The sequence below is a fragment of the Dipteris shenzhenensis genome, chromosome 5 (genome assembly GCF_047967505.1).
Source record: "Dipteris shenzhenensis isolate YYH24624 ecotype China chromosome 5, Dip_SZ_1.0, whole genome shotgun sequence".
Lineage (NCBI taxonomy): Eukaryota > Viridiplantae > Streptophyta > Polypodiopsida > Gleicheniales > Dipteridaceae > Dipteris > Dipteris shenzhenensis.
Window position 1 is genome coordinate 4409111 of NC_141600.1, and position 25639 is coordinate 4434749.

The following is a 25639-nucleotide window of genomic DNA, read 5'->3' on the forward strand; positions in this document are numbered from 1 at the left end:
TGAATGACACCTTCTCTTTCTAACTTTTTTTATAAGGGAACTCCACCATATTGAAGTTAGCTCCAATAATCCATGAGTCTGTAAGGGGGGCCTAAGAGAAGTTTCTTCCATAAAAGAACAAGATCCCCTCTATTGTTGGGGGCATAAAGGTTGAGAAGACCAACCTTACGTCTTCCAATCAAAAGAATGACCCGCTTTGCTGTAGAAGGTATAACGGTACCATGTCCTTCCACTAGGGGAAGATACGAATCTGAAATTGAAATGCAATTTCCTTCCCTAGTGCCCAAAGTCGGAGACCAACATGTATGACACGTAGCAATTTACTTGACTTTGCATAATCTCTAGTATCAAGTTTGTGTTTTTGAATAAAAAGAGAGTGTTAGACTTTCAGGGTATCTTAGGGCTGTATTCAAGCCATTTTTCTGGTTTCCTTATCACGCTTACAAAACTTGCTTCTGTGTTGTTGTCTGCGTTGTGGGAGCAGGTATTTATTTCCAGGAGCTCAAGGAGATTCAGATGTGATTGGGGAGGACATTGTCACAGCTTCAGGGAAAATGCAGGTGTAGTTTGAAACTGACATTTAAGGTGGCTTACTATTGTAGCAACTCAAATGCTTAAGTGCTATTCTATCTGCAAGGAATCAGAGGTTCCATGAATGTTTTTCATGGTTATTTTAATGCAGATATTGGACCGTCTTCTGCATAAGCTGCAAACAAGTGGGCACAGGGTGGTACTATTTTCTCAATTTACGACGGTAACTATTTATCTGCTTTGCCTCTTTAGATATATCACAGCTTTGAAGTAAATTTTAAAAAAGCTTTCCAACTCTGCTGCAGATGTTAAATCTCCTTGAAGATTATTGTCAGTTGAGAGGCTTTGACTACAGAAGATTGGATGGTTCTACTAATCGGGTGCAACGCACTATCGATATGCATATGTAAGTAATGATATATGTGCAAAGTCCATAAACAATACATAAATGCCTGTATGTCATAGAATGGAACAAGTTACTGAACAGTTATGAGAAAAGCTTACAGTGGGAGGAATACTTTGGCAGGTTCAATAAGCCCTCAAGTCCAATTTTCATCTTCTTACTGTCTACCAGGGCAGGTGGTTTGGGAATAAACCTTCAGGTAAATGCTTAGCCTGAATCTCCCCAGTTGGCAAAGTGTTTGATTGAAAAATCAGAACGAAATCTTTGTACAAAAATTCAAGCATATAGGCAAAAACACATTAAGGCTGGTCAATTGTTTCAAGCTGTTGTCTGAGTATTCCTGACTTAAAACTAAGAAATGTTTATACCTGTCTGGTCTCGTTGTTTATATGATGCGCTATCAGCTCTATGTATGGCTCACTGATGTGTGACACTTTGCTTTTACACATATGCTCCTCCATGTCAGTAACCTCTGTTACTATGTTGAAAGATGGGCCATCTAAATATCTCCTTGCCTTGGCATTTGATAGACTTACTGCCTGACGTGTGTCGTTTGTGTTGCTTGACGTGCAACAACAATCCTTTGATATGGACGGAATCCTGATAATACTCTTGGATCTAAAGGCTGTTCTAGAGCCAAAAGGTACCCCTTTGCTTACAAAATGCTTGAGGATAAAGCGTGAGTTTGATGAATCAAGGTCTTACAACATGGGCCCTAATGCATGCATATACTATTGTTGTTCATGTTATTGAGGTAGGTAGCTGCACATGAGCACATGTATGTGACCTCGCCTTCGCTAGTGCGTGGAAGGGATTAGATGAGGTGATTGCCTTCTTGTATGCCTCTAGGACGTAGGGTAGTGCTTGGGAAAATTTCAAATAGCAAAATGGCTTTGTGAATCCCACGATCATTGTTGGTGTTATATTGTCACCCCTTTAGGTTGGCCCCTTTCTTGCACTTTTCACAAAAGTATATGTATGGGCTTTAAAAGCTGTTGCCTCATTAACTATCTCTTGAGTCTCCTTGTCCCAAATCATCTCAATGGATGGACTTGTGTATGGCTTTGACCAATTGACCAAATTGAACGTAAGCATGGTCCAAGTAGCTAGATGATGTAACTGTGTGATGACCTCATTATCGACATTTAGAATGAGAAAGGCCCAAAACTCTTGTACAAAAGCTTTGAGCATTTGATTAATTACTAGACTGAAATCCTTATCAACTTAAAAAAATTTCATCTTTTGTGTTATTATTGTCTTGCTTTTGATACAAATTTTGTGCCTGAGCAATCTAAGCTTTGACAAACTCATTGAGTGCGGCTCAAAGCTTCCTTGTAAGTCATCCATGATCCTTTGAAGATCGCTCATGATTTCTTAATTAAAAGGAAAATTACATGTGCTATATTGCTGACTTCACATCACACGTCAAGACATATGTGCAAGATGAATATATGGTTCCATCTATTCATCAAATAAACTCAAGGTGGAATGAAGAATGAAATTCAGCTTGATGCTGCACTTTACAAACAAAGCTCTCCAAAGGTGGTAATGAGGTGGGAAATTCCACAAACTAGACAAGAAATATTGGATGAAAAGCTTATATGTGTACCTTCCAATTTTGGATACTTGCTAAATGTCACGAGGCAACGTTATCCATGTGCTAATCTCGTCGTGATGCATCTCATGTGACATGACAATGATGCTTCTATGCTCCTTTGGGTTGTGATGACTATTTTGCATTTTGATCAAGTGCTTTCTTGCAGTTTGGAAATTAAAGGGACATTGCTGCCCTTATGGCTAAGTGCATGTGCAATCACATCCTCTTTTCCATGGATCTTGGGGCTCAACTAATGTAACATGGTAATATTTGCTCTACCGACCTATGCAGAGTAGCAATAGTGGTTCTGCATTTGCATCAAAGGGGTTTCTTGCACTATAGAAATAGAAATAACCAAGCCGTTAGTTATAAGAGCATTTGCAACCACATTCTCTTTCCTATGAGCATGATGTGTTAGGAAATGGAGTCAAGTTGAGTCAGTTTTGATTTGTTCTAGTGAGTCCTAGTGTGAGTTTTAGTCTAGTGTGTCCTATGGATGCCACGTGTCACATTGGGAGTTATCCCATATGCATTGGTACTCATATGTGTGTGTGTGCTCTATCTAAGAGCTGCACTTGTCACTTGTCACATAAATCAAGTATCAAGCCTACAAGCTCTTTGGTCTACATGTGAGTACTTTCATTTTGTTCATTGCTCTTGCTATTTCATTTCCATTTCATTATGTCTCTCTTTGAGGATCATTATCTCTCTCCCTAGCCTACTCTCTCTCTCTCTCTCTCTCTCTCTCTCCATCATGCACCTTCATGTGGTATCAGAGTCTTCTTTCCTACCTTTCCCTTCTCCATGCTTACTCTAGAGGATGAGAGAAGCTCGCAAATGGAAGCCATCCTCTCCTTCATGATTGAGCTCCCTTCCATCCCTTTCTCCCCATCTTCTTCTCTTCTCACCCTTAGCCTCTCCACGAACTGCTCTTATTTAACAAATTCTAGCTTGGAGCTACTGCCATTGGTGAAGCTGCTCGTCTTGGAGCTCTTCATTGCGAAAACTTCACTCTAGATCCCTTTTTTAGCAAGTTGGTGGCGTCTCTATCAGCCGCCACACTGTTTTGGATGATTTAGGGTTTGGTTGAGCTTGTTTTTCATTTGCCGCCTTTGTCTCTACAGTTGCCCACGTCCATTGCTAAAGGACGACACTCCAAACAGCAAATCCAGTGCTGAAACATGAGAAAAACAATCAAAACTGTGTTTTTAAACCTAAAAGTCAAGTTTTAAAATTTCAAGTTATATTACTCAGTATTTTTTCAAACTTTCATGATCAGAGGGCTCTTGAGTGTTGCTAGGACACTTTCTTGCAACAAATTTTGAAAAGCATTAAATTTTTGAAAATCCTAATTTTTGATAGAAACCTAAATTTAAAATTTAGGGCTTTTTTGACTTTTGCAGTCTTTTAGCATAATTGAAGCATTTGACATGCAAAATTTTTGGGGATTTTTCAAAATTGATGTAATTTCATTACTGTTGGGTACATTCATTTGGGCATTTTGTCTCCTTTGGGCATAATTGCTCAAATTTGAGGCTCTACTCCGATCTTGGTGACTCACATTGCGACATTTTTAGAGTCATTATGTGATTGCTCCTTGTAGTTGCTCCCATGGCCGACATCAACATATCATTCGGGCATTCTTGCCGTATTCTTCACCGATGTATTTCTTCGGATTAGGATGTACACTATTATGTGCAGCAGCTACTTGGGGTCATTTACGGGTTCTCTGCCCTTGCTATGCATAAAATAAATCAAATATATTTTTATTTTATATGATTGGGGTCAATAAAGGTTCTCTACCTTGAGTAGTCTCTCTAAAATGAATGTTTGAGGTATCAATAAAGATTCTCAACCTTGGATAGTCCTCCTAAAATGATCTATTTATTTTATATTTGTCATGTGTGGCTCCATGTCTTTCATTAGACCCTGGAGCCAGGAGGGGGATGTACTGTGGGAGCCATGTATTGGCTTTGATAGGTCTATTTATCAGGCCTCATACGTGAGTTTCAGGATGTTGGTGCATTGGTCTCCTAGACCTCTGAGTTAGTCATGCATCCATGCATGATGAGTCTCTGAGCCATGCTAGGTGAGCCTCTAAGTCTATACCATGCTCACTAGCCTCTGAGCCATGCTCACTTGCCTCTGAGTTAGCATGGAAGCCATGTCTAGTTCTATATCGTCATTGCACAGTTCGATGACCGTCATTGTCATGTTTTGTTCTTGGTTCCATTCGAGTAGTCACTCATCTTTCCTCCATGGGGGTGTTAGGAAATGGAGTCAAGTTGAGTCAGTTTTGGTTTGTTCAAGTGAGTCCTAGTGTGACTTTTAGTCTAGTGTGTCCTATGGATGCTACGTGTCACATTGGGAGTTATTCCATATGCATTGGTACTCATATGTGTATGTGTGCTCTATATAAGAGCTGTACTTGTCACTTGTCACATCAATCAAGTATCAAGCCTATGAGTTCTTTAGTCTACATGCGAGTACTTTCATTTTGTTCATTGCTGAGAGCATTCTCCTTTTGAGATCCTCTTTTGGGGTTTTAAACAGATTCTTGGCTAGCCATGCTACTCATTAAGCATGCTAGAGGTCTGCAGCATAGTCTTTGATTACTAGAAGTCAAGATTTTGTGACGTTGTACATCTGACTAACAAAAATCCACATTGCTATTGATCGCATCATAGCGTGATAAATCTCCACTAGCTTTGGAGGTATATGCTCCTCTCAAAGATACAATAGGAAGGAGAGAGTATTTACTAGTCCTTGTCCTTTTCTATTGTTATATGATTGAGGTATATGTAGACTCAAACATAGGAGAGTTATTGGTAATGCTATTGGCTAAGCCATTGACCTTGTGGCTTTTCATGGAAGGTTCTAGCATCATTAGTCTCGTTGTTGCTATGGCTTGCTAGATCTAGGGTTTATGGCAAGGCAATGATTGGCTAAGAAGGACCATGGACGAATAGGTAGGTCCCAATAGCGACGGCATGGTTTAAAATAATGATTTGCGCTACTACATGTGCATGCTTATGAATGACTCCAACATTTGCTCATCATCTTCAAAGAAGCTCTAGCAACCTTAAATGAGGATTTGAGTTTTGGGAACTTCTAGTCCTTTGCATCTTTGTTGAATGTGTCTCTTCAAGCTTGGAGCTAATTTAGGCTCCCTTATTGTTGTGTACAAGTGTCTGTAGCAGATGTCTTCATATTAAGCTATCGTTGTGATATTTGGACTATTGCAATGTAATACAATGATAGTTGCGTTCAGGTTGTGTGTGAGGAGTCTCATGCTTCACCAATTATCTTGGCTTGAACGGTGTTGAGCACATGATTCCAAGATGGGACCATAGTTATGGGCTAGCTAGAACAATCATTTAGTTGCATGTTCATAAGGAAATGTTGAGCAAGGCACTCCAATGGCAAGAACGGTCCTCTTAGTCCATTAGTTGGGATGTTTTCTAACGTCATGCAGTCAAGCCATTGGTTGTTCTCGAGGAAATTATTGTGCGACTTGTTGGAAGGTGCATTGCACTTCCTCTATAGCTCCCATTGATGCATTAGCTGGTTGTTGATTGTCTCATTGTGTCTTTGGTTGCACCTAATGAACTCATGGGTAGATCCTTGTTTGTGCTTGATCCAAGCTAGTGATAAATGGGAAGTTTGGCTAAGATGAGTGTGTGTAATGTTCAGGCAAATGAGACGCCAAAGTGGGGAGAGGAGTGTTCAAGCTATGCCACCTGAGATTGGTTTGTATAAATGGTGTGTCTGGATCATTGCAAGAATGAAGATGTATGAGGTTAGAAGTGCTCTTCATTATGAAGAGTGTCTTCGCACATCTATGAAGGCATGGCCATATAAGTTTGGTGGATCAACTTCTTCAACCTTGCCTTCCTATCTCCTAATAGAGTCTAGAAGGTAATTGGGAGACTTGTCATGTGTATCACATCCAAAAGACTCATTTAATATACCACTTATGTTTAATACATCCTATGTCCATTTGGACTAACTTGTCCACGCTTTTCATGCCTTTTGGGACCATTGCCAAGGTGTCTTCAAAGTGGCCCAAGGTTAGTGAGAGTTTCTCTTCAAAACTTAGAGTACGATTTTTTCAGAACCAACCACTTAGGTGAGATGGCTTCTTTCTTTATTGCTTTGGTTTCGTATTTCCATGGTTTCCTTTTATGGACGAAATTTGTTTGGCTAGGGGTGGATTTGTTTTGGCCCTTAGGATGCTTCGAGCTGGAGCCTAGGTATATCTACTTAGGAGAAAGATCACCTTTTCACAATTACAATGGCTCATGTGAGGAAGTAGTGTATTCTTCATAAACAATGATACATAGTAGATCTTGATTCTTGAGCAAGCGATAACAAATTTCATTTTTATTTGCTTACCATCGTACCGAGATACCTTCTACAAGACTATGTCTATGGGCTTCACTACTCCATTGACTGCCAGCTCTGATTCTACGTCTTAATTTACTGATTGATTATTGTAAGTGATTACCACACACTCCTATACATCAATCAAGTGTGAAGCTCGGTCATTTGAAGCAATTGATGATGGTGATCCCAATTGTCTTGAGTAATAAAACATGCCAGCATATTGCGAGTGGGGCCATAAAGAGAGGCTGACATGCTGATCCTGTAGAGCTTGTTTGACAAAGTGAAAATGAATAGCAATAAGTTGCTTAAGTATTATGATAAGTACCATAGCCAAGGAGTGGTACGCCCTTTGCTTATCACTTTGAATGCTCATCATGTCAAAAAAATGCATCAAGTTAGAGAGATGGTGCTGGATACAAAATAGGTTCATGACCATCATGAGAAAGGCTGATGTATTTTGCCTTGGTGGATGAGAGTACTACACGTTCATGGAGTCAGTTGGACCGAGTGATTGGTCCTACAACAAGGAGGTATATGTAGGCTGAGATGGATTTACGTGAATGAGCATCGCTGCCCGAATGAGCATTTGAGTGGCTTCAAGCTTAAGACCTCCACTATGATAATAGATATTATAATTAAGGGTGTGCTTGGGGTATCTGAGAGTGCAAAAAAATCTATTGCAATGGAATTCACTTGGTATAGCTGCAATGACTTAGATAGCTCACTGGCAAAGACAAGCAAGATGGAAGGTACAACAGCAGGCATCAAGGTTTATGGAGGCTTGCCATAGAAATCGTGCGAAACCTTAAATTCCTTGCTTGGACTGTGTATGTGTGTGTGGTTTGTAGATATGTCCTCTACGATGAATCCTCAAGTAGCAAAAGGAATACCTTTTGCACGTCAGGCCTACAACTATGAGCACATTATCCTGTGGTGTCAAAGATTGCCATATAGACTTTCTGTTTTGTTTGCCAAACTGCTGTTTGAAATCATGGAAATTTCTTGTATCAATAATATGGTACTTATTAATTTTAGGATTTGCACACACGACTTGTTCGCACCCAAGGTGTAACGATGTTTAATCTTAAATTCGACTAATTTTGCGTGGCTTTGTTGTAGACTGCAGACACTGTAATATTGTTTGACAGCGATTGGAATCCACAGGTGTGTTCTCTATGAAAATTGAATTTGAGTTTTAGCATAATAGCTTAGGCTCTTGGTGAATTGAAATGACACTGTATGTTCAAGTGTACTCAAAAGAGAGAATGTGTAGTGTTAAGTGCATTCAAAAGAGAGAATATGCTCATGAACAATAGGTAAGACTAAAGTTATGTGTGGCATTCATCTAGTAAAATATTTTGTATGCAAACTTAAGAGTGAGATTATCACTCTTTTGCTTTTCGTAGCATGTTTTATCATAATGCTTTGCCTGTAATTTATGGGCAGGTTCATGATTTGCTGCGATCTCAATTTAGACATTAACTTGCTAGATATTTTCTCTCATTTTAGTGTTGTAGCACTTTGTGCAATGAACTTATAGCTCGGCTGAGAGATTGTAAAGATAACACTTATTGTTTGCTTGCAGTTAGTTTATACAAATGATTGCAACACATAGTTGTCCATCTCTAGCTTTAGCATAGGAGCAAACAAACGCAAAGTCAGATTGGATAAATCACCATGGTCGTTGCTTTCACTCAATGCATTTGACTTTGTGTGAGGTCAAATTACACTAGTAAAAGAGGGATTCTACAACTTGCACAATGTCTCACTTAAGAGCTTAGTATAGCAAGCATAGCCAGGCAACTGCTCATGTCAGCTATCCTATTCAGCCTGGCCTCCCCTCCTCTAGTTTTCGCAGCACTAGACAAGCAGGATTATAATATGGAGGAGGATATTAAGCTGTTGATGACACCACAGCACTGACAAGGTGAACTGTATGGATGCAGCATTAGATTGAGCTGCAACATCAATAGTCACTCTGGTCTGTCTATGTAATATCTTTCTAAATAGTATGTTTTTGAGCCCCAAAACTAAAGACCGTCTATTAGAAAATGTAGAAAAAATGATAAAGATAAACTAGAATGTACAAGTGGCTGCTATGCTGCTTGCTTCACAGGATCCCAGCTCATTGTCTAGAGTATGTGCCAGCAACCAAGGTGAAGGCTATTCATCCAACGGATCCCTCGATGGATCTCAATGTGTTTCATGCACGCATGAAACACATGATTCCATGGCACTGCAATAGCGCGCTGTCAGCGAGTATGGGAACAACATGAAGGTCTAGCATCAATCTCTTAAGCCGTACACATTGAGCTGTTGTTGTGAAAGCTGCCCTGTAGCTTCACAAGATGAAGTTGCCATAGTGGATTGTTTCTTGCTCAACCAAGAAATGCACAAGAAACAATTTCCACTGGTGGAATGTCTAGTGCCATAATCACCAGCCCAAAGCATGCAAGTCAGTCACCCCCTGGCATAGGGCAGACCAAGAGATTGCATCCGACAGTTTGACTGTATATAACAGCATCAAAAGGTTAACCTGCATCATGCATGGAAAGCCTCAACCTTGGCTCCATGGGAGTCGAAACAGTCTTGCAGTCCTGAAAATTGAACCTTTGTAACAGTCCCTGAATGCGTTTTGACTGTTTGAGCACAATGCATTCATCTGTTTGCATAAAATATCTGGCTAGGCAAATGCAGCCTGAAAATGGAGTGTTTGAACAGTTCCAAAGAGAGTCAAATCTGCCCCAACAAGCCAATGCTTGGCTCAAACAAAGCACAAGTGCCTACTGAACCTTGAGTGTACCTATGAAAAAGATTCCCCAAGGCGCAAGGGCCTACAAATGCAGATGGAAACAAAACTCTAAATGCAAGGTAGCCGAGAACTGAAACTCACCAGGTATAGATCTTTGATTTAGAACACCATAAACTTGTTGAAAACAGTTCAAAGATAATCTGATTTTTGCCAAAATGGATCTTAAATCACCCCACTCTGTGTGAACCTCGCAGCCCGGGCAGAAACAGGGTTTATTCAACCTCTGTTGGGACTGGTACAGTAAAAGAGAGAACTCTACAATAACTGAACCCGCTTTATCGAGTCAAAATCAAGCTGTAGCACGTCCAAACAGCAAAGAAATGTCCCCAAACAAGGGGAACTTTGCTGCAGCAGAGAGTCCTCTAGAACAGGTAAAAATTAAGCTGGGCAGTAGTCAAAAATACCTCCGAAGGTGGCAAAACTTACTGTTATATTACAAATCCATGTATGTTTATATTACAAAGAGCAGTCCCCAAAGAGGAGACATGCCATTATAATATCAGAAGATTTCATTGTAAGACAAGCAATCGTAAAGAGATTGCCTAAGTTACATCCGGAAATATTGAAAGCATTCTAATGAACATACAAGCAATCGTAAAGAGATTGCCTAAGTTACTACCCGGAAATATTGAAACATGGAAAAAGTAGAATCTCTAAAAATCTATAATTTCTGTCTTTCCACAATATACAAGGAGCCCAATAGATAGATATGTTAGAGAGAGAGAGAGAGAGAGAGATATTTATTTTTGGTGTGAAATCTATTTTAATTTATATTATAATAAGTAGTTCCCAAAAAAAGGGACTGCAATTACATCAAAATTTCGCAATATAGGACAAGTAAGTAGGAGATTATATCTAAGGATCACATAGAGGATCATAAAGTGATTGTCATAGTGACATTTGGAAGGAGTGAAACCTAGAAAAGGTGGGATGAACAACGACTCATGATTCCTCTCACACATGCACACAGGCACGCGCACACACACATTTTTAGTGAAATCCATTTATATTTATATTACAAAGAGTAGTCCCCAAGAGAGGATAGCTCGCTACAATGTCAAAAGATCTCGGTATACGACAAGAAAAGAGGATAATCCAAATCTCGTGCATGAGGGCAATCATAGAAAGATTATCATAAGGATGCCCGGAAGAAATGATATTTGGCCAGGGTGGGATCATTAAAGACCCTATGGCTGCGATCTTTCCATAGAGTCCAGAGTGTCCTCTAGCAAACCCAAGGAAAAACGAGATCAAAGCCTTTTTGGACTGGATGAACACCAACGATAAAGACTTGCCAAAAATGTCACTAAGGAAATGAGCCTTAAGCCGTTGCTGTAGCAGAAATAGGAAGTCTTGAGATTCTAGGAAACCCCAAAATAAATGAGGCCGTTTTTTGTAAAGATAGACATCTGTGACAAGTGGTAGGGGCAATGCGATGACGTGTCAGAATTTGACCAATTGGCAAAACCCTAAGTAGAAGACGCCAAAAGAAGATCTGTTGCCAAAGTGGAAGTTTGCATGTCCAAATTTACCCGCAACCTTTTGCATCACCACCTAGGAGTATGTGTGATAGACCAGATGCAATTTGCATGAAGAGAAACCCAAGGAGGAGGCAGCAAAATCTAAAGCGATGCAACCGTGATGTCAGCTACCAGCAAAGGACGACAACCAGGTTCATCTAAATGGAAAGCCTAGTCTTTGAGTCGGTCCAGAGTCTCAAGACGAGGCACCGGGGAAAAGTCAGAAAGGATATAAGGCTTAGGTGTTGGTAATGCTATCCCAAGCCAAACTGTCTGATTGTTGTAGGAAGAGATAGCACCATACCAGCATCATCCAACACATCTTTCACAAGGCATATTCCTTTGGACCCAATAAAATAAGAGCGGTGGGGCTCCTGCAACGCTAATGAAAAAGAAAACACTTTTGACCAATGAATGCTCGCAAGGAGTTTCCAGCAGAGTAACTTGACCATGCCATATAAGGTGAGAGAGTATGTGCTTCCAATTAGAAAGCTAACAAGAGACAAATGGAAAGTCCTTAATCCTACCATCAATATGACGCATGAGAAAATCCCGTTCTGAAGGTTGCCAGTGATTGAAAGCTGCGGTAGACAAGTGCAAAAGTAAACGTCACATCATGTGAATCCAAGGCTTATCATCGTGCATAAACTAAAGCGTCATTTTCCCCTTGTGAGCAAGAGTATGTAGGCAAAATATTAAGATATCTGAATCCCATGCATTATAGGCGAGCAAAAGGTGATTCATCGAAAGTAATCTAAGGGCTTTACATTGGTGGCGTGATCGCTAAAAAAGCTCATAATATTGGACATGAAATAGGAGATGTCTTGTTTGGCAAACATCAAATAAAATTGTATATGGGCAAACAGGATGGATTGAACTATACGCATCCGAACATGTAATAACTAGATAGCCAGCTTTCAGTATTCTAATTTCTTCTTTAGTTGTCAAGCATCCAATCCAATTGTTGGCGACGAGTGACTCTCAGATCAGGCACAAGATGCATAGGTAAAACAATGTCTCTTGGCAATGAAATATGATGCCAATCTTGCATATGAAGAGGCAAAAGATTTGTCTTCTTAAAAATCTACATTTGGACTAGTTGCCAAGCCATATAAAGCTAAAGCACGCATAAGGCATGAAAGATAGCTTTCAATGTTCTGAGGCATGAAAAAGGAGTCATAAGCATGAGCTTGCACAATCACTGGCTTCCTTCCTTGAGCTGCTAATCCATGCAAAGCACCTATAGCTATTAAATGTTCCATATATCGAAGCATAGGATAAGTAGCTATTGCATAAATCAATGCACTGAGAGGGCATCCTTGATACACTGAACAAGAAAGAGTCCATTGATCATTTTTATCACCCGCCAAAATGGCAGCAGCTTTACTCTCTTGATATAGCCAATAAATGACATGCTACATGTTTTCCCCACATCCCAGTGATTGCATAGTCTGTGAGATGAAGTCCCATTATATAGGATCAAAAGCTTTAGCGATAACCACTTGCAATAAAGAACATCCTGCTCAGTATATTTTGCATATTCAGTCTCCACATATGCATTGACAATATTATCTATAATATGTCTGCAGGAACCAAAACCATACTGGGCAGGGTGTAAATGCTCATGCAAAATTTATTTATACGAGTCACTATCACCTTAGCAACCAGCTTATTGATGACATGCATGAGTGTAATAGGTCTCCAGTCAGCAAAAGACTCACACAAATGTTTTTTGGGGCTTATTTTAATCAAGGCCTTTCTTCCAACTGGCTGGCATTTTTTGAGATTCCTAGGTATGATTGACCATATACAATTGCAGGTGAAATAACATCTAACAGTGTGGAAAGAAATCCACTGTAAGACCATCCCAACCAAGGGATTTCCATTTGCCACAAGATCTGATGGCTTGGAGAAGGCATGCGCGTTTTGGCTGCCTTCTCCAGTCTATAAATTCAGAGCTTACTTGCTCTCTTGTATGAATGTGATTCTATTAGATCTCTTGTTCCGTTGCGAGCAAATTTAGAACCAGTTTTCCATTGGAGTAAAGGCGGGTGGGGGGGGAGCCCTTATTTATGGCCCCTAGTGCTGCGTTTCCTCTGTCTTCTCCACTCACCCACTCCTTATCTCGACTACGGTGAAGATGCTAGCTGGATTGCTGCTTTCCCAGCTTTGCATGATCTCTTGGAGGCAAAATGTGGCTGCCCATCAGTGAGTAGGAGTTTCCAGCCTGTTCGTGCAGAATTTTCCCTTCATTGCACCAGTTCTAGCTGCCCTTGAACCCTTGGGTTTATGATGTGAAGGTGATTGCTGTTGTTTATTGCGAATTTGAGGAAGTCTTTAAGGTTTCAAACGGGGTCATAGATCTTGGTGCTATCCTCTTGGCCTAAGAAGGCGCAAATCTCAGCTTCAACTATGCTATGGTCACCTTTAGATCATTGTTTCAAGGAATCTGTGGTGCAAAGATATTAGAAGAAGTAAGAAGGTGCAGAGCTCAGCTTCAACTATGCTATGGTCACCTTTAGATCATTGTTTCAAGGAATCTGTGGTGCAAAGATATTAGAAGAAGTGTACTGTTAAAGTAAGAGAGTTATGGTAGCATTCAAAGTAGAAGGTATTGTTATAATTTTGCTCATCTGTACTGTAACACGAACTTCTAAGAAACCTTGAATGTAACCTTTTCAAATCTTCTGGATGCTTTGTTGTGATGTTTTGCGTCAAACGTTTCTTATTGTTAGGGCTATTGGAGCAGAAATTTGGTCGTTCATTTTCCCTTTTGTTTTGTTTCTTGTTAGGTGCAAAATTTTTGATAACACGTTCAAACTTCATGTTGTCCCTTTTTTCCCCTAGTATGTCAGGGGGTTGTATGTCTTTTCAAGGGTGGCAGCATCAGGCACCATTGTTGTGCAAGTATTTAGTCTTTATTTGAAGGCTGATTTATTTTATCGTTCTGGCATGGTTTCGGCTTGTGAAGTGACTGCTAATCGTTTGTACTGTGCTAGGTTGACCTGCAAGCCATGGCTCGTGTGCATAGGATTGGACAAACAAAGCCTGTAAGGATTGCTGTACAAGACTAATTTGTTAGTATGTAAATCTATTTCTATAGATTTTGCAGTTTTCCAGTTTGTTTAATTGTTGATGTGACAGAAAATTTCATGCTCGATGCAGGTTCATGTATACCGTCTTGTGACAGCCGGTACAGTTGAAGAAAGAATTCAACAGCGTTCCGAGAAAAAGCTGTTCCTTGATCATGTAGGAACTAGTTGGATTGAACTTCAGAAGCTTTCTTAGTGGAGTGATTTCTTGAAGCTGCTGTAGTGTTATTCGTTTCATGTCATAGTTAGCTTGGATTTATGGATCTGCAATTTTTTTGAGCTTGAAACTGGATCTATTCTAGTCTTGTGAAGATGGTTATGAAGTTTTTGCAGCCTATCAGAATTTTAGTTGAATTTTACTATTTATTTCCTTGTTTTTTTGGGGGGAGGGAGGGAGGAGTGGGGAAGTTCTACCATGTATAAATTAAACAGACAAGAGCAAAGCACTCAAGGCACAAATACATGATTCATAGCATGAGAAACATGCGGTAAATTACCATTGAAAGAGTTTAAAGTATAGCAAATCTGTAGAGGAGTATGGGATAGAAGAGATGCATCATGGCACAAAGAGTGAGAGCACAAGTGAGGCTAAATCCATGTATTGGAATGAAGGAATGACCTCCATTTTATAGAAAGAGAGGATGGTGTAGGCACCTTTCCTATATCAGTGGCAATCAGCCCCTAGATCAGTGGGTCTGGCCTAAATCAAAGGAATCTCCCATGTGGGGGGCTTGGGCTTACATCATCACTTAGGTCACACACTAGACACATCATAGCACTAGATGTGCCTCTACAACATACTTTTTTTTTTGTGAGAAGAAATCTTTATTTCTATAGAATAATTACATTCATAGCTGCTTCAAAAGCGAAGTAGCTACTACTCAAGAAAAGATCTCAGTATAGGCTGTATACACATCCTGATCAATCAAACGAGTCTGAAAACAATCGTAGAATGATTGTTGCAGAGATCGTTTGAAAAAAAGGAAGGATGAAAAGAGTGGATCACCAAAGACTCTATGATTTCTATCCATCCATAAAGTCCATAGGGTCCAATATCGCACCCATACGAAAAATAAATCAAAACCCTGTCTCTGGGGATGAAATCCAAACAACCAGAAAAATCTGCCAAAAGTAACAGTAGGAAATCGCTGTCGAAGCCTCTGTCTGATGAGAGCAATGAGATCAGAAGTATTTGGACAGGACCAAAAGATGTGGATCACTGATTCAGTAGAGTGCGAGCATCTGTGACAAACTGCCGAAGCAATATGTCTGTGTGCGAGTAACTGTCCGGATGGAAAAATGCCAAGGAGAACTCGCCATAGGAAAAGCTGTTGTCGAAGAGGGACTTTGTAATGCCAAAGGAGACGCAGCCTTTTTCTCCACCACTTCATTGGACGATCCATATGCCAAACAGTATTTGCTCTGTTGGAAATCCAAGGTGGAGGTAATAACACTCTATACAATGATGACACTGTGATATGTGAAAGCTTCAAAGGACGGACATATGAGGAAGGAGAGCGTAAAATCCAATCCTCAAGCCGATGCTGAATTTCTAAATGAGGTACCGGCAAGTACGGTTGGAGCATTGCTGAAATTTTATGCCATAAAGGACGATAATGAGCTCCCAAGCCATATTTGCGAGCAGCCAAAGAAAAGGATAGAATTGTGCCATCATCTTGAAGTACATCTGCCACAGATGAAATGCCTTTGAAGGAGAGAAAATATGAACGTCGAGGTTCTTGGATGGCCAAAGGTGGATGGAATACCTTAGACCAAAAGAGATTCTCTTCCCTCAAAGAGTTGCCCGAGAGAGAGTCCCTGCCTTTCCATTCCAAGTGGAAAAGAATGTGTTTCCAATCAAGAAGCAGAGAAGAGACAAAAGGGCATCCTCTGATCTTGCCTTGGATAGAGCCAAATAAAAATTCCCACTGAGTAGGCTGCCAATTCCCAAAAGCAGATGTATGAAGATGTAATAAGAGAGAGCGAATCATAAAAGCCCAAGGCTGATCTCCTTGTAGAAACTGCATCATCATTTTCCCCCTATGAGCAAGTAAATGCATTTGAATATTTAGAATGTTCAGACCCCCGTGCATCTTTGGAGAACAGAGACGATGCATGGAGAGTAATCTGAGACTTTTCTTGCCATGTTTTGAACGCCAGAAAATTTCCATGATAGCTGACATAAATGAAACCAAATCTGCCTTAGTGAACATAGTAAGAGGCAGATAAAATTGTATGTATGCTATCAAAATGGATTGTGTAATTCGCAGACGAACATGTAATGGCCAAGTTGCAAGCTTCCAGTATTCAAGTTTTGCCCTCAACTTTACTAGCACCCAATCAGTTTGTTGTGAACGGGTGAGTCCCCAGCCTAAAGGATAACCAAGATGTCGAATGAATTGAGAAGCAGGGACAATTTCCCCAGGCCACAAAAGGTTGTGCCAGTCCTGTGCATGTAAAGGCAACAATTTTGATTTTTGAAAATTTACCCGAAGGCCAGCAGCCAAACCATATGTAGAAAGAGCATGCATGATCATGGACAGATCAGCCCGATTATTTTTTGGAGTAAAGAATGAATCATCAGCATATGCTTGAGCAATCATGCTGCGACTGCCAAGGATCTCCAAACCGTGCAGCTGGTCAGTGTCCAAGAGGTGATCCAGATATTGAAGCAGTGGATGAGTGGCTATGGCAAAAAGTAAAGCACTCAATGGACATCCTTGTCTGACAGAGCAAGCAAGAGTCCATGATGGAGAAATATCTCCTGAAAGTATGCAGGCAGCTTCACTATCTTGATATAGCCAATTAATGAGTTGCTGCATTTTTGTGCCAAAACCCAAAGCCTGCATAGTCGATGAAATAAAATCCCACTGAACTGTATCAAAAGCTTTGGCAATATCAACTTGCAATAACAAAACATCCTGCTGTGTGTATTTGGCATATTCAATTCCAATGTAGGCATTAGCAATGTTATCGGTGATATGCCTACGCGGGACAAAGCCATATTGCGCAGGATGCAACCCATCATGTAAAAAGCCCTTTAGCCGAGCAACAATCATTTTGGTAGTGACTTTGTAAATTACGGGCATAAGAGTGATAGGTCTCCAGTCTGCCAAAGACTCACAGATTTGTTTTTTAGGAAGGAGTTTAACAAGACCTCTCTTCCATGTGTCTGGCATTTTCTGATGTTGCCATGCAGCATTCACCATAGATAGTAATGGATGCTTCAAAATAGGCCAGTTAGCTAGAAAAAACTCGACTGTCAAGCCATCCCATCCAGGGGATTTCCATCTGCCGCATGATTTGATGGCATCTGACAGTTCCCTCTCAGTAAAAGGTTCCTCCAATTCCAAAGCTTGAGTAGGGGAAATGATTGGAGAAACATTTTGCAACAGTAAATTTCGTGCAAGCAAAACCTGTTGCGAGGGAGGAGCTACAGAGCCAAATTGCTGAGAGAAGTGATGCACACAAACAGAGGCAAGCTGTGACCGTGAAGTAGTCCATGATCCATCAGGCATTAGCACTCTGCAAATTTCTGTTTGGATTCTCCTCTGATGTAAACTCTTGAAAAATTCTTTGGAAGAGCAACCTTTATCTGTGAAGGCTCTTTGTCTTGCTCTAGTCTCCCATTTTGCCAGTTTCCTGTGATCATTTAGTTTAAGACAATGTCTGGCCTGACATAATGTGGTTTGCTCATGCATGGACAACGAACGATGATGACTGAGTTCAGTGAGGTCTTGACAAGTAGACTTGGCCTGAGCAATGGTTTCCCTCAGAGTCTTCATGTAAGACTTGCCATAAGCTCTAATCACCATTTGCATTTTAGAAATAAAAGAAGCCCAGGCATCATCAACATGAAGATGGTTGTTAGATGAAAGACAATGAGCTGCTTCAGTAACCATTGCCTTGAATTCAGCATGTTGCAAATAACTGTTGTTGATGATTAGATGTCGCCTTTGTGGCAATCTATCATCTGGCATCTTATGAAAAGATAACCGCAGCCTCTACAACATACACACACACACGTGACTCCCCTAGGTGCACACATGCACCATAGAGCAAGCCCTTGACCATAGTTATCCCAACATACCCCCCCTCAAGGATTTGCCTCTTGCAATGTCAAGGATACATCTAGTCTCATAGTTTCTCATGCCATCTCATGGTCGTCACGGATAAATCTATGTCTAGGATCTCATGCTAGCAAAGGTGTCCAAGGGTCAAGGTTTACAAAACTGGGATAGACCAAACACATATCACATGGCCTACATCATATGGTGACCAGAGGTGATTTACAAAAGACAAGACATGTCATTCTTTTGGAGTACTTCTCCAGGCAGAGAACCTCAAAATTTGACCAAGTGATGATAAACAAAAATTCAAAGACAAGTTGCTCAAAAGGCAAAGTCCTTGTCTTCTACTACAAAGTTGGATGCTTTGTTTGCTGATGGAGTTCTCTCTTCAACCAGATTTGACATAGTTCTCTTTTTCTCATTGCAAAACTTTTCAGAGTGATTATTCTTTCCACAATATGAGCAAGGGTTGATTCTATAACAATCCTTCTCAAGGTGATTGTTTTTCCCATAGTGTTTACAAGCCTTGTACTTGCTCTTTGAAAACCTCACTACAAGTGCCTCTGTATGCATTTTGCCCATTCTTGAAGTGTTCTTTCTTTCCTCTTCTTGTAAGTACTAATGATGCCTTCTATTGAGGGTTGAGGAAGATTCTTCAAAGTAGTAACCACATAGTCAAAATCGTGAGGCATGGCCCAGGGGAAGTTGGTTTCCTCTACCAGGTCGGGTAAGTCTTTCCATCTAGCATCTTCCTGTCGATGAGGATAGTCTACTAGAACATATAGGGCCTAGGTGGAGTTTCACACCGTCGCCGTAGGCAGCTGATCCGAAATCAGCTTCATCCAGGTGTCACTGGAGGTGCTATTGATATTCTTTTTATCTAGGAACACAAGTTGGATGCCAGTGATTGCTCTAAGTCTGGCAAACTACTTTCTGGTCATACTTTTTGGTCGCCTGCCTTGAGCACCAGGGGGGACACTTCTAATTCAGTTTCGCAGTCGGTTCTCCCTTTGGTTGTTGGACACGGAGTCATCACTCCCTCTAGAGCTCAGTGGATTATTCTCTTGATTGGAGGGTGTAAGGTTGGTTTCCTTAACGTGTATGCCTCCAACATTAGAGGGGAACGTGTCTTTATGTGGAAGGATTTGCTCTCCTGGGCCCCCATTGCGGATTCATGGGTGATTGGAGGTGACTTTAACATGGTTGAGTTACTGTCAGACAAAAAAGGGGGTAGAGAAGGAGGACTTTACTCTTTGGAGAGAGCAGCTTGGGATGCCTTCCTTTTTCAATACTGTGGCAGAGATACTTGGTTGGACGATGCCTTTCTTATTCAGCCACAGTCCCTTCTGTTCTTTTGGTTGAACAGGAGGCAGCAGATGCCTATTCATGCACGTATTGACAAATTCTGTGCAGATGATTGGGCACTTGACAGAGGTGGATTGGTATGCATTGCTGTTGGGATTTCCACTTCAGACCTCTTTCCTGTTGTGTTGGCTATCTCAGAGCCTCACTTGAGAGGCTGATTTGCCAGCATCAGGACTCTAGATGCCTTGTACATAGAGGAGGACCTTACAGAGGCAGCCCTGCAGATATGGGTTTCTCATGTCCAGGGTGGGCAGCCATTGCCATCACAGGTAGCTGCTGCCCTTTTTGGTATTAGCGACTTCTACCTCTCAGTTGCTCGTACCAGGAGACGACATATTCTCAAACGTGAGATTGGTATTCGCCAGCAGCTTTGCAGAGGGAAGAGCAGAAACGGCCTTCAAATGCTTGGATTCAGGAGTGCCTTGCTGCAACAAGGGTTCATCAGCAGGTATTGCTTGATCAGAGAGCAGAGTATGCCTTTCATGCACGGGAGTCCTTCTGGATTCAGATGGGTGGTAGAGTCAATAAAGTTTAAACACTTTTTCTCTACTCTTGGCCCTAGACATAGTAGAGAGAGTGTATCCCAACTTACTGACTCACATGGGGTTTTACAGACAGATTCTGATGATGTCTTGCGCATAGCTTCAAATTTTTATGCCGCCCTTCTTACTGCTGATCCTGAGACACTGGATAGAGAGGATGCTAGACAGGTTATTGGTAGAGCATCCCTTTGTTGGTAAAACCGGATATGCATGTTTTGCTTGATGCACCTTTCACCAACACAGAGTTCAGGACTGCACTTTCAGCCCTTCACAAGGGCAAGTGCCCAGGTTCGGATGGCCTTACCCCCTCTTTTTTCATTGCATTCTGGGATATGATTGAAGACTACATTACTTCAGCCCTGCAGGGTATTTGGGACTCTGGTGAGATGCTCGGGTCGCTTACAGAAGGTCTCATCCACCTTATCCCGAAAGGAGGTTGCAGAAATCTAGTGTCCCAGTGGAGGCCTATCACACTTCTAGGGACCTGTTACAAAATTATGGCCAAGGCAATCAGCCTCCGATTGCAACCCCTTCTCCCAGATCTTCTTCATGACACTCAGACGGGATTTGTGCATGGCAGAAGCATTTTCGATAACATTTTCTCTTTCTAGGAAGCCTCAGAGTGGGCCATGCAGAGCGGCCAGAATCTAGTCATTCTACCTTTGGATTTTGAGAAAGCTTATGATAGAGTAGATTGGGGTTTTTTGGAGGGCACCCTTCTATGTTTTGGCTTTACTGATGCTTGGATCAGAGGTCTTTTCTCCTTGTACAGATCAGCCCACAGCCAAGTACTTATTGGTGGGGTAAGGGGTGAGAGATTTCAGATTTCCAGATCAGTCCGTCAGGGATGCCCCCTTGCTCCTTTCTTTTTTTTGTTCGTGGCTGAAGCTATGAGTATCTATGTTAGATCTCAAGCTGACATCTTTAGGCTGAGACTTCCCATTAGAAGGAAAGAGGAGTTACTTGACAGTGAGTTGGCAGATGACACATCAGTTTACTTGGGTGCCACTCCACAGACGCTTACTTCTTTCAGGACAGTATTGGATTTATTTTGCTTGGCGGCGGGGGCGCAGATAAATTGGCATAAATCCAATGGCTTTTGGATCAGTGATGAGGACACTCCAATTTGGGGGCTTGACATAGGATTCACTTGGGTTCAGAGGGGTGTGCCTGTCAGGTATTTGGGCTGCTAGGTCGGCTTGGATATTTCTTCCACGTAGCAATTTGCTCTCGTGTTTGAGAGCATCAGGAGGAAGCTCCTTTTTTGGAGCTCAACCAAGCTTGATCTTGCCTCTAGAGTTGTGGTGGTCAACCAGGTCCTCTTGGCCACGGTTTGGTTTGTTCTTGCTGGTGCTATTCTAGGGACTGCATCACTCAGCTTAGGAGACCGATCAGAAATTTTCGTCAAGCTGGATCTTGCCTCTAGAGTTGTGGTGGTCAACCAAGTCCTCTTGGCCACGGTTTGGTTTGTTCTTGCTGGTGCTATTCTAGGGACTGCATCACTCAGCTCAGGAGAGCGACCAAAAATTTTCTTTAGAGTGGGTTTGATTGCACAGCAGATACCTTAGCCAGGGTGGCTTGGGAGACCCTCATTCTCCCTACATAGGAAGGGGGTCTCAATATTATTGATCCAGATTTACAATGCAGAGCTTTACTATGCAAGATGGTGGTGCGGGGACTTATGTCAGGGCAGGAACCGTGGAAGGCCTTTCTTATTAGCAACATACAGAGGTGCACACCTTCTTCAGGAGGAGATTGGATGAGCAGTATTAGGTGGATCTTCACCACAGTACATCTCAGATCACCTTCGTCTCCTCTCATGGTTGCCATTCTGAAAGCATGGGTCAATTTCATGAGCACTCTTCGGAGGATTCCTCCTTCCTCTCATGAAGAGATTGATAGGCAACCCATCATGTGAAATGATAGTATTCTAGATGATCATGGTAGACCACTTGGTGCCTCACTCTACATGCAGTGGTCCAGGTGGGAGAGGGGACCTGCATCATCCTTGGGGTCTTGGAAAGCTTTCCTCAGGCTTCCAGAGGAGACTAAGTCTCAGTTGACAGGATATCTCAGAGGGAGTGTAGGAAGGATCTTGCAGATTGAGGCAGCGCTTCCAGAGGAGTGGGTAGACACAGATGATATGCCACTCACTTGCTCCACTTGGGCAGGTACTTTTACGAGAGGCGGTGTTCCGCTTCAGGTTTTGGCCTTTCGAGATGCACAGGAGGATGTTTTAGTTTTTACTGTGCAGGATGGTGGCAGATTGCTCAGATCCACAGAGGACATCTTGCTTGAGTCTGCTTTTCAGCCTATCGGGGTTATAGGTCATTTGGTGCAGGGATAAGATTCAGAGTGGTTCCTCGACCCAGACCCCCGGTTACTTTCCAGCGGGTCTTGGAGGCTTTGGCTCTATGGGGGAGTTCCCATTAGGTATTTGCAGTGGGACCCTGGAGAGTGGTAGTGGATTGATGCAGGGCATCGAGAGAAGAGCATCCTCTTCTTTCGTTACACGGTTAGTAATGCTAGGAGATTTCAGCTCAGTAGTAGAGGTTGGAGACCTTCTAGGGTTCCTCATCGGGAGACATTTGATATCACTGCAGATCTGCAAAGGTGCTTTTGGAGGAGACTCTAGAAATCCCACAAGAATAGAAAGATCACTCTCTTCTTTTAGCTTTCTATCCATGGTGGGATTGCAGTGAACTTTGGAGATCCAGGTTCAGAGCCGACCCTACTTGCCCTCGTTGCCTCTCTGCTTCAAAGACTATTCACCATTGTTTATGGGATTGCAGACAGGTGAGGATGATTTGGATGGGAATAGCCAGGATTTTCAGTCCCTTTGTCCACTTTCCATTCTTTATGACATGGGGCTCAGTGGCTTGGCTTTCTCTTACAGGGCCTCAGATATTCTATGAGAGACTTGACTCCTCTCGGGCCATTTTGGTTCAACGTCATCAGATTGAGTCCTGTTCGTTCGATGTGGTACCACACCTTCCTTTTACAGATGTACATGCCTCTGTGGATACTTCTTGGGAGATCTTAGCGAGCATAGCATCCTGGCATATCTGGAGAGCCAGATGCACAGAGGCTATGGAGGGTACTCAGGTTCATCCCTCGCACACTTTAGCTAGTATCTGGACAGACAATCTGGACAGACACCGTACATACTTTTATGGCCATATGGATGAGTATACAGGGAGACTCCCATGCAGCCTCAGCTAGGAGGGCTTCTTTCTTCAGGGAATGAAAGGATTCTCCTTTCTTCTCTGAGACTCCTATAGGGTTGAGGTGGCACTTTCAGCCTCAGCCTTGGTTGTTTTCCACCTCACTTTGAGGGGGTTTTATTTATCCTCATGATTTCATGATGTTGTATTTCCGCTCAGAGCTTGTTCTAGCGAGTTTCTTTCTTACTTAATAGAAGTCTCTTTTTTGAAAAAAAACCCATCATAGACCACTTGGTTTAGGATGGGAGTAATGACGACAGATAGATTCACATCCTAAACCCATGCTAGCCCCATTCATGTGCTAAGGCCCTAAGACATGCCTCTTTAGGTTGCTTTACAAGTTGAGCAACTAAGGGCTAACCAATCACTAGAGGGTGGAGCATTGCTTTCCAACAAGGCCAACATAGGGTACTTTTTAGTCAATTTAATTAAGTGTGTACATTTTGTTACTAGGAATTCTTGTTATGTTTATCACTAAGCTCCATGAGACACTTTTAAGTGGTCATTTTTGTAGATGTTTTATTGGATGTTATCTTAAAATTTGCCTTTTGTTAAAATTTTTACTAGATGACTCCTTTCACATATTCATATGGTTCAAGTCAATGCCTAATAATCTATATTTTAAAATTTGCTGTGGACATCCTTTCCACTTATCTTGCCTATTACACTCGAAGAATTTTTGAGAGCAATGCAAAAGCCCATCATTTTTCTATATCATTTTCCAACAAGTTTAGCACTAGCAGTTATAGGGGGACGAGCATTTTCCGAGCGAAATCTTCCGAGCATCCGAGTGAAGGAAAAAAAAAGCTTTCAACTATGCAAAAATATGGCAAAAATGGATCGGAAGAAAACATAGTTTCACTTAGAAATATGCAAAGTATTATATCAATGCCTATTTTATACACAAATATTTACGTGAATCTTTGGGAATGGTGAGAACATAATGGGATGGCTTTTGGAGAAACCCACATGTAGAGTAGACTTCTCTATGAAAATTCCCTTATGATCCTTCTTACAACTTTTTCCTAATAGGAGGTGACATTGAAAAGCCTCTCTCAACCTATCTTCATGAAAGGGTTTTTCTAAAGAAAACTAATTGAAGCAAACCATCAAGGTAGTTTCGCCAGCGAAACCCCTTTGAAGTAGGTCTTCCAAGGTAGTTTCGCTGGCAAAACTACCGTGGATGGAACTTTTAAAAGCGAATAACTTTCACATCCAATGTCCAAATATAGTCATTTAGTCACTCAAATTGATCGGAAAACCCCATCTGAGCACATCAATGGGGTCAGATTTTAGAAAATCTTGCATATATAGTATTAAACATTAGATGTATTTTATGTGAGTGATATATAAGCCCAAGTTAATACTTATTTATAGTAATTTAAACTTCTTTAGAAAGATGTCCATAAATATCTTGTTATTTATGCTATAAAAACAATAGAAAGATATTTCCATATGATATAAAAGTGTTTAATAAGTAATTATATATGTATAATATTATTACAGTGAGAGTGATTATGAGGGATGTTTTTTAAAGGAGTTATTTTTCAACACTTTTTTAAGGTGATAACAGGGGTACAAAAGAATGTCTATGAATAAGAAAATTTATGTTATGTAAAAATGAATGAGTGACTAGTCTATATATTTTTATGATAAAGGGATCTAGTTTCTAGTAAAATAAAAGTGTAAAAACCATGTTTCCTAAAAAAATACAATTTTTTAAATCTCTTGGAAAACACGCTCAGATAAACCTGCTCATAGGTTTTTGCTTGTAAAATTGACGCATCCGCAGTTATAGCTGAGCACATACTATTTTAAGATATTAAAGTATGTGCTCAAAGGACATAACATCTTATCCCTCAATGGCGCTTTGAGTATAACCTTATTTCTTGCCAAATCTTGGCATAGGTGTTTCGAATTGTACTAATTTGAGATGTATTTTTGTTGCTATCATAACATATACTTCGTATGATATCGGATCAAGAGCTTAGCATCTAACTCCAGGACATTATGCCAATGCAATTGACCTTATTCTTAAGGGTTTTCCTGCCAATATTTCATTTATGATGCTTTGACTTGCTTTCTACGCATTATTCC

General features: G+C 41.1%; 1 protein-coding gene across 1 annotated transcript in view; it reads left to right on the top strand.

Moving 5' to 3' along the window:
- LOC147901527 (chromatin remodeling protein DDM1-like) overlaps window positions 1–25639 on the top strand; it is a 128085-nt gene that overhangs the window by 61178 nt on the left and 41268 nt on the right. The window contains exons 15-21 of the mRNA XM_087375035.1: window positions 485–560; window positions 683–754; window positions 837–937; window positions 1058–1133; window positions 8037–8081; window positions 14249–14299; window positions 14415–14498. Of these exons, the coding sequence (XP_087231161.1) occupies window positions 485–560; window positions 683–754; window positions 837–937; window positions 1058–1133; window positions 8037–8081; window positions 14249–14299; window positions 14415–14498 (505 nt within the window). The remainder of the gene's footprint in view (window positions 1–484; window positions 561–682; window positions 755–836; window positions 938–1057; window positions 1134–8036; window positions 8082–14248; window positions 14300–14414; window positions 14499–25639) is intronic.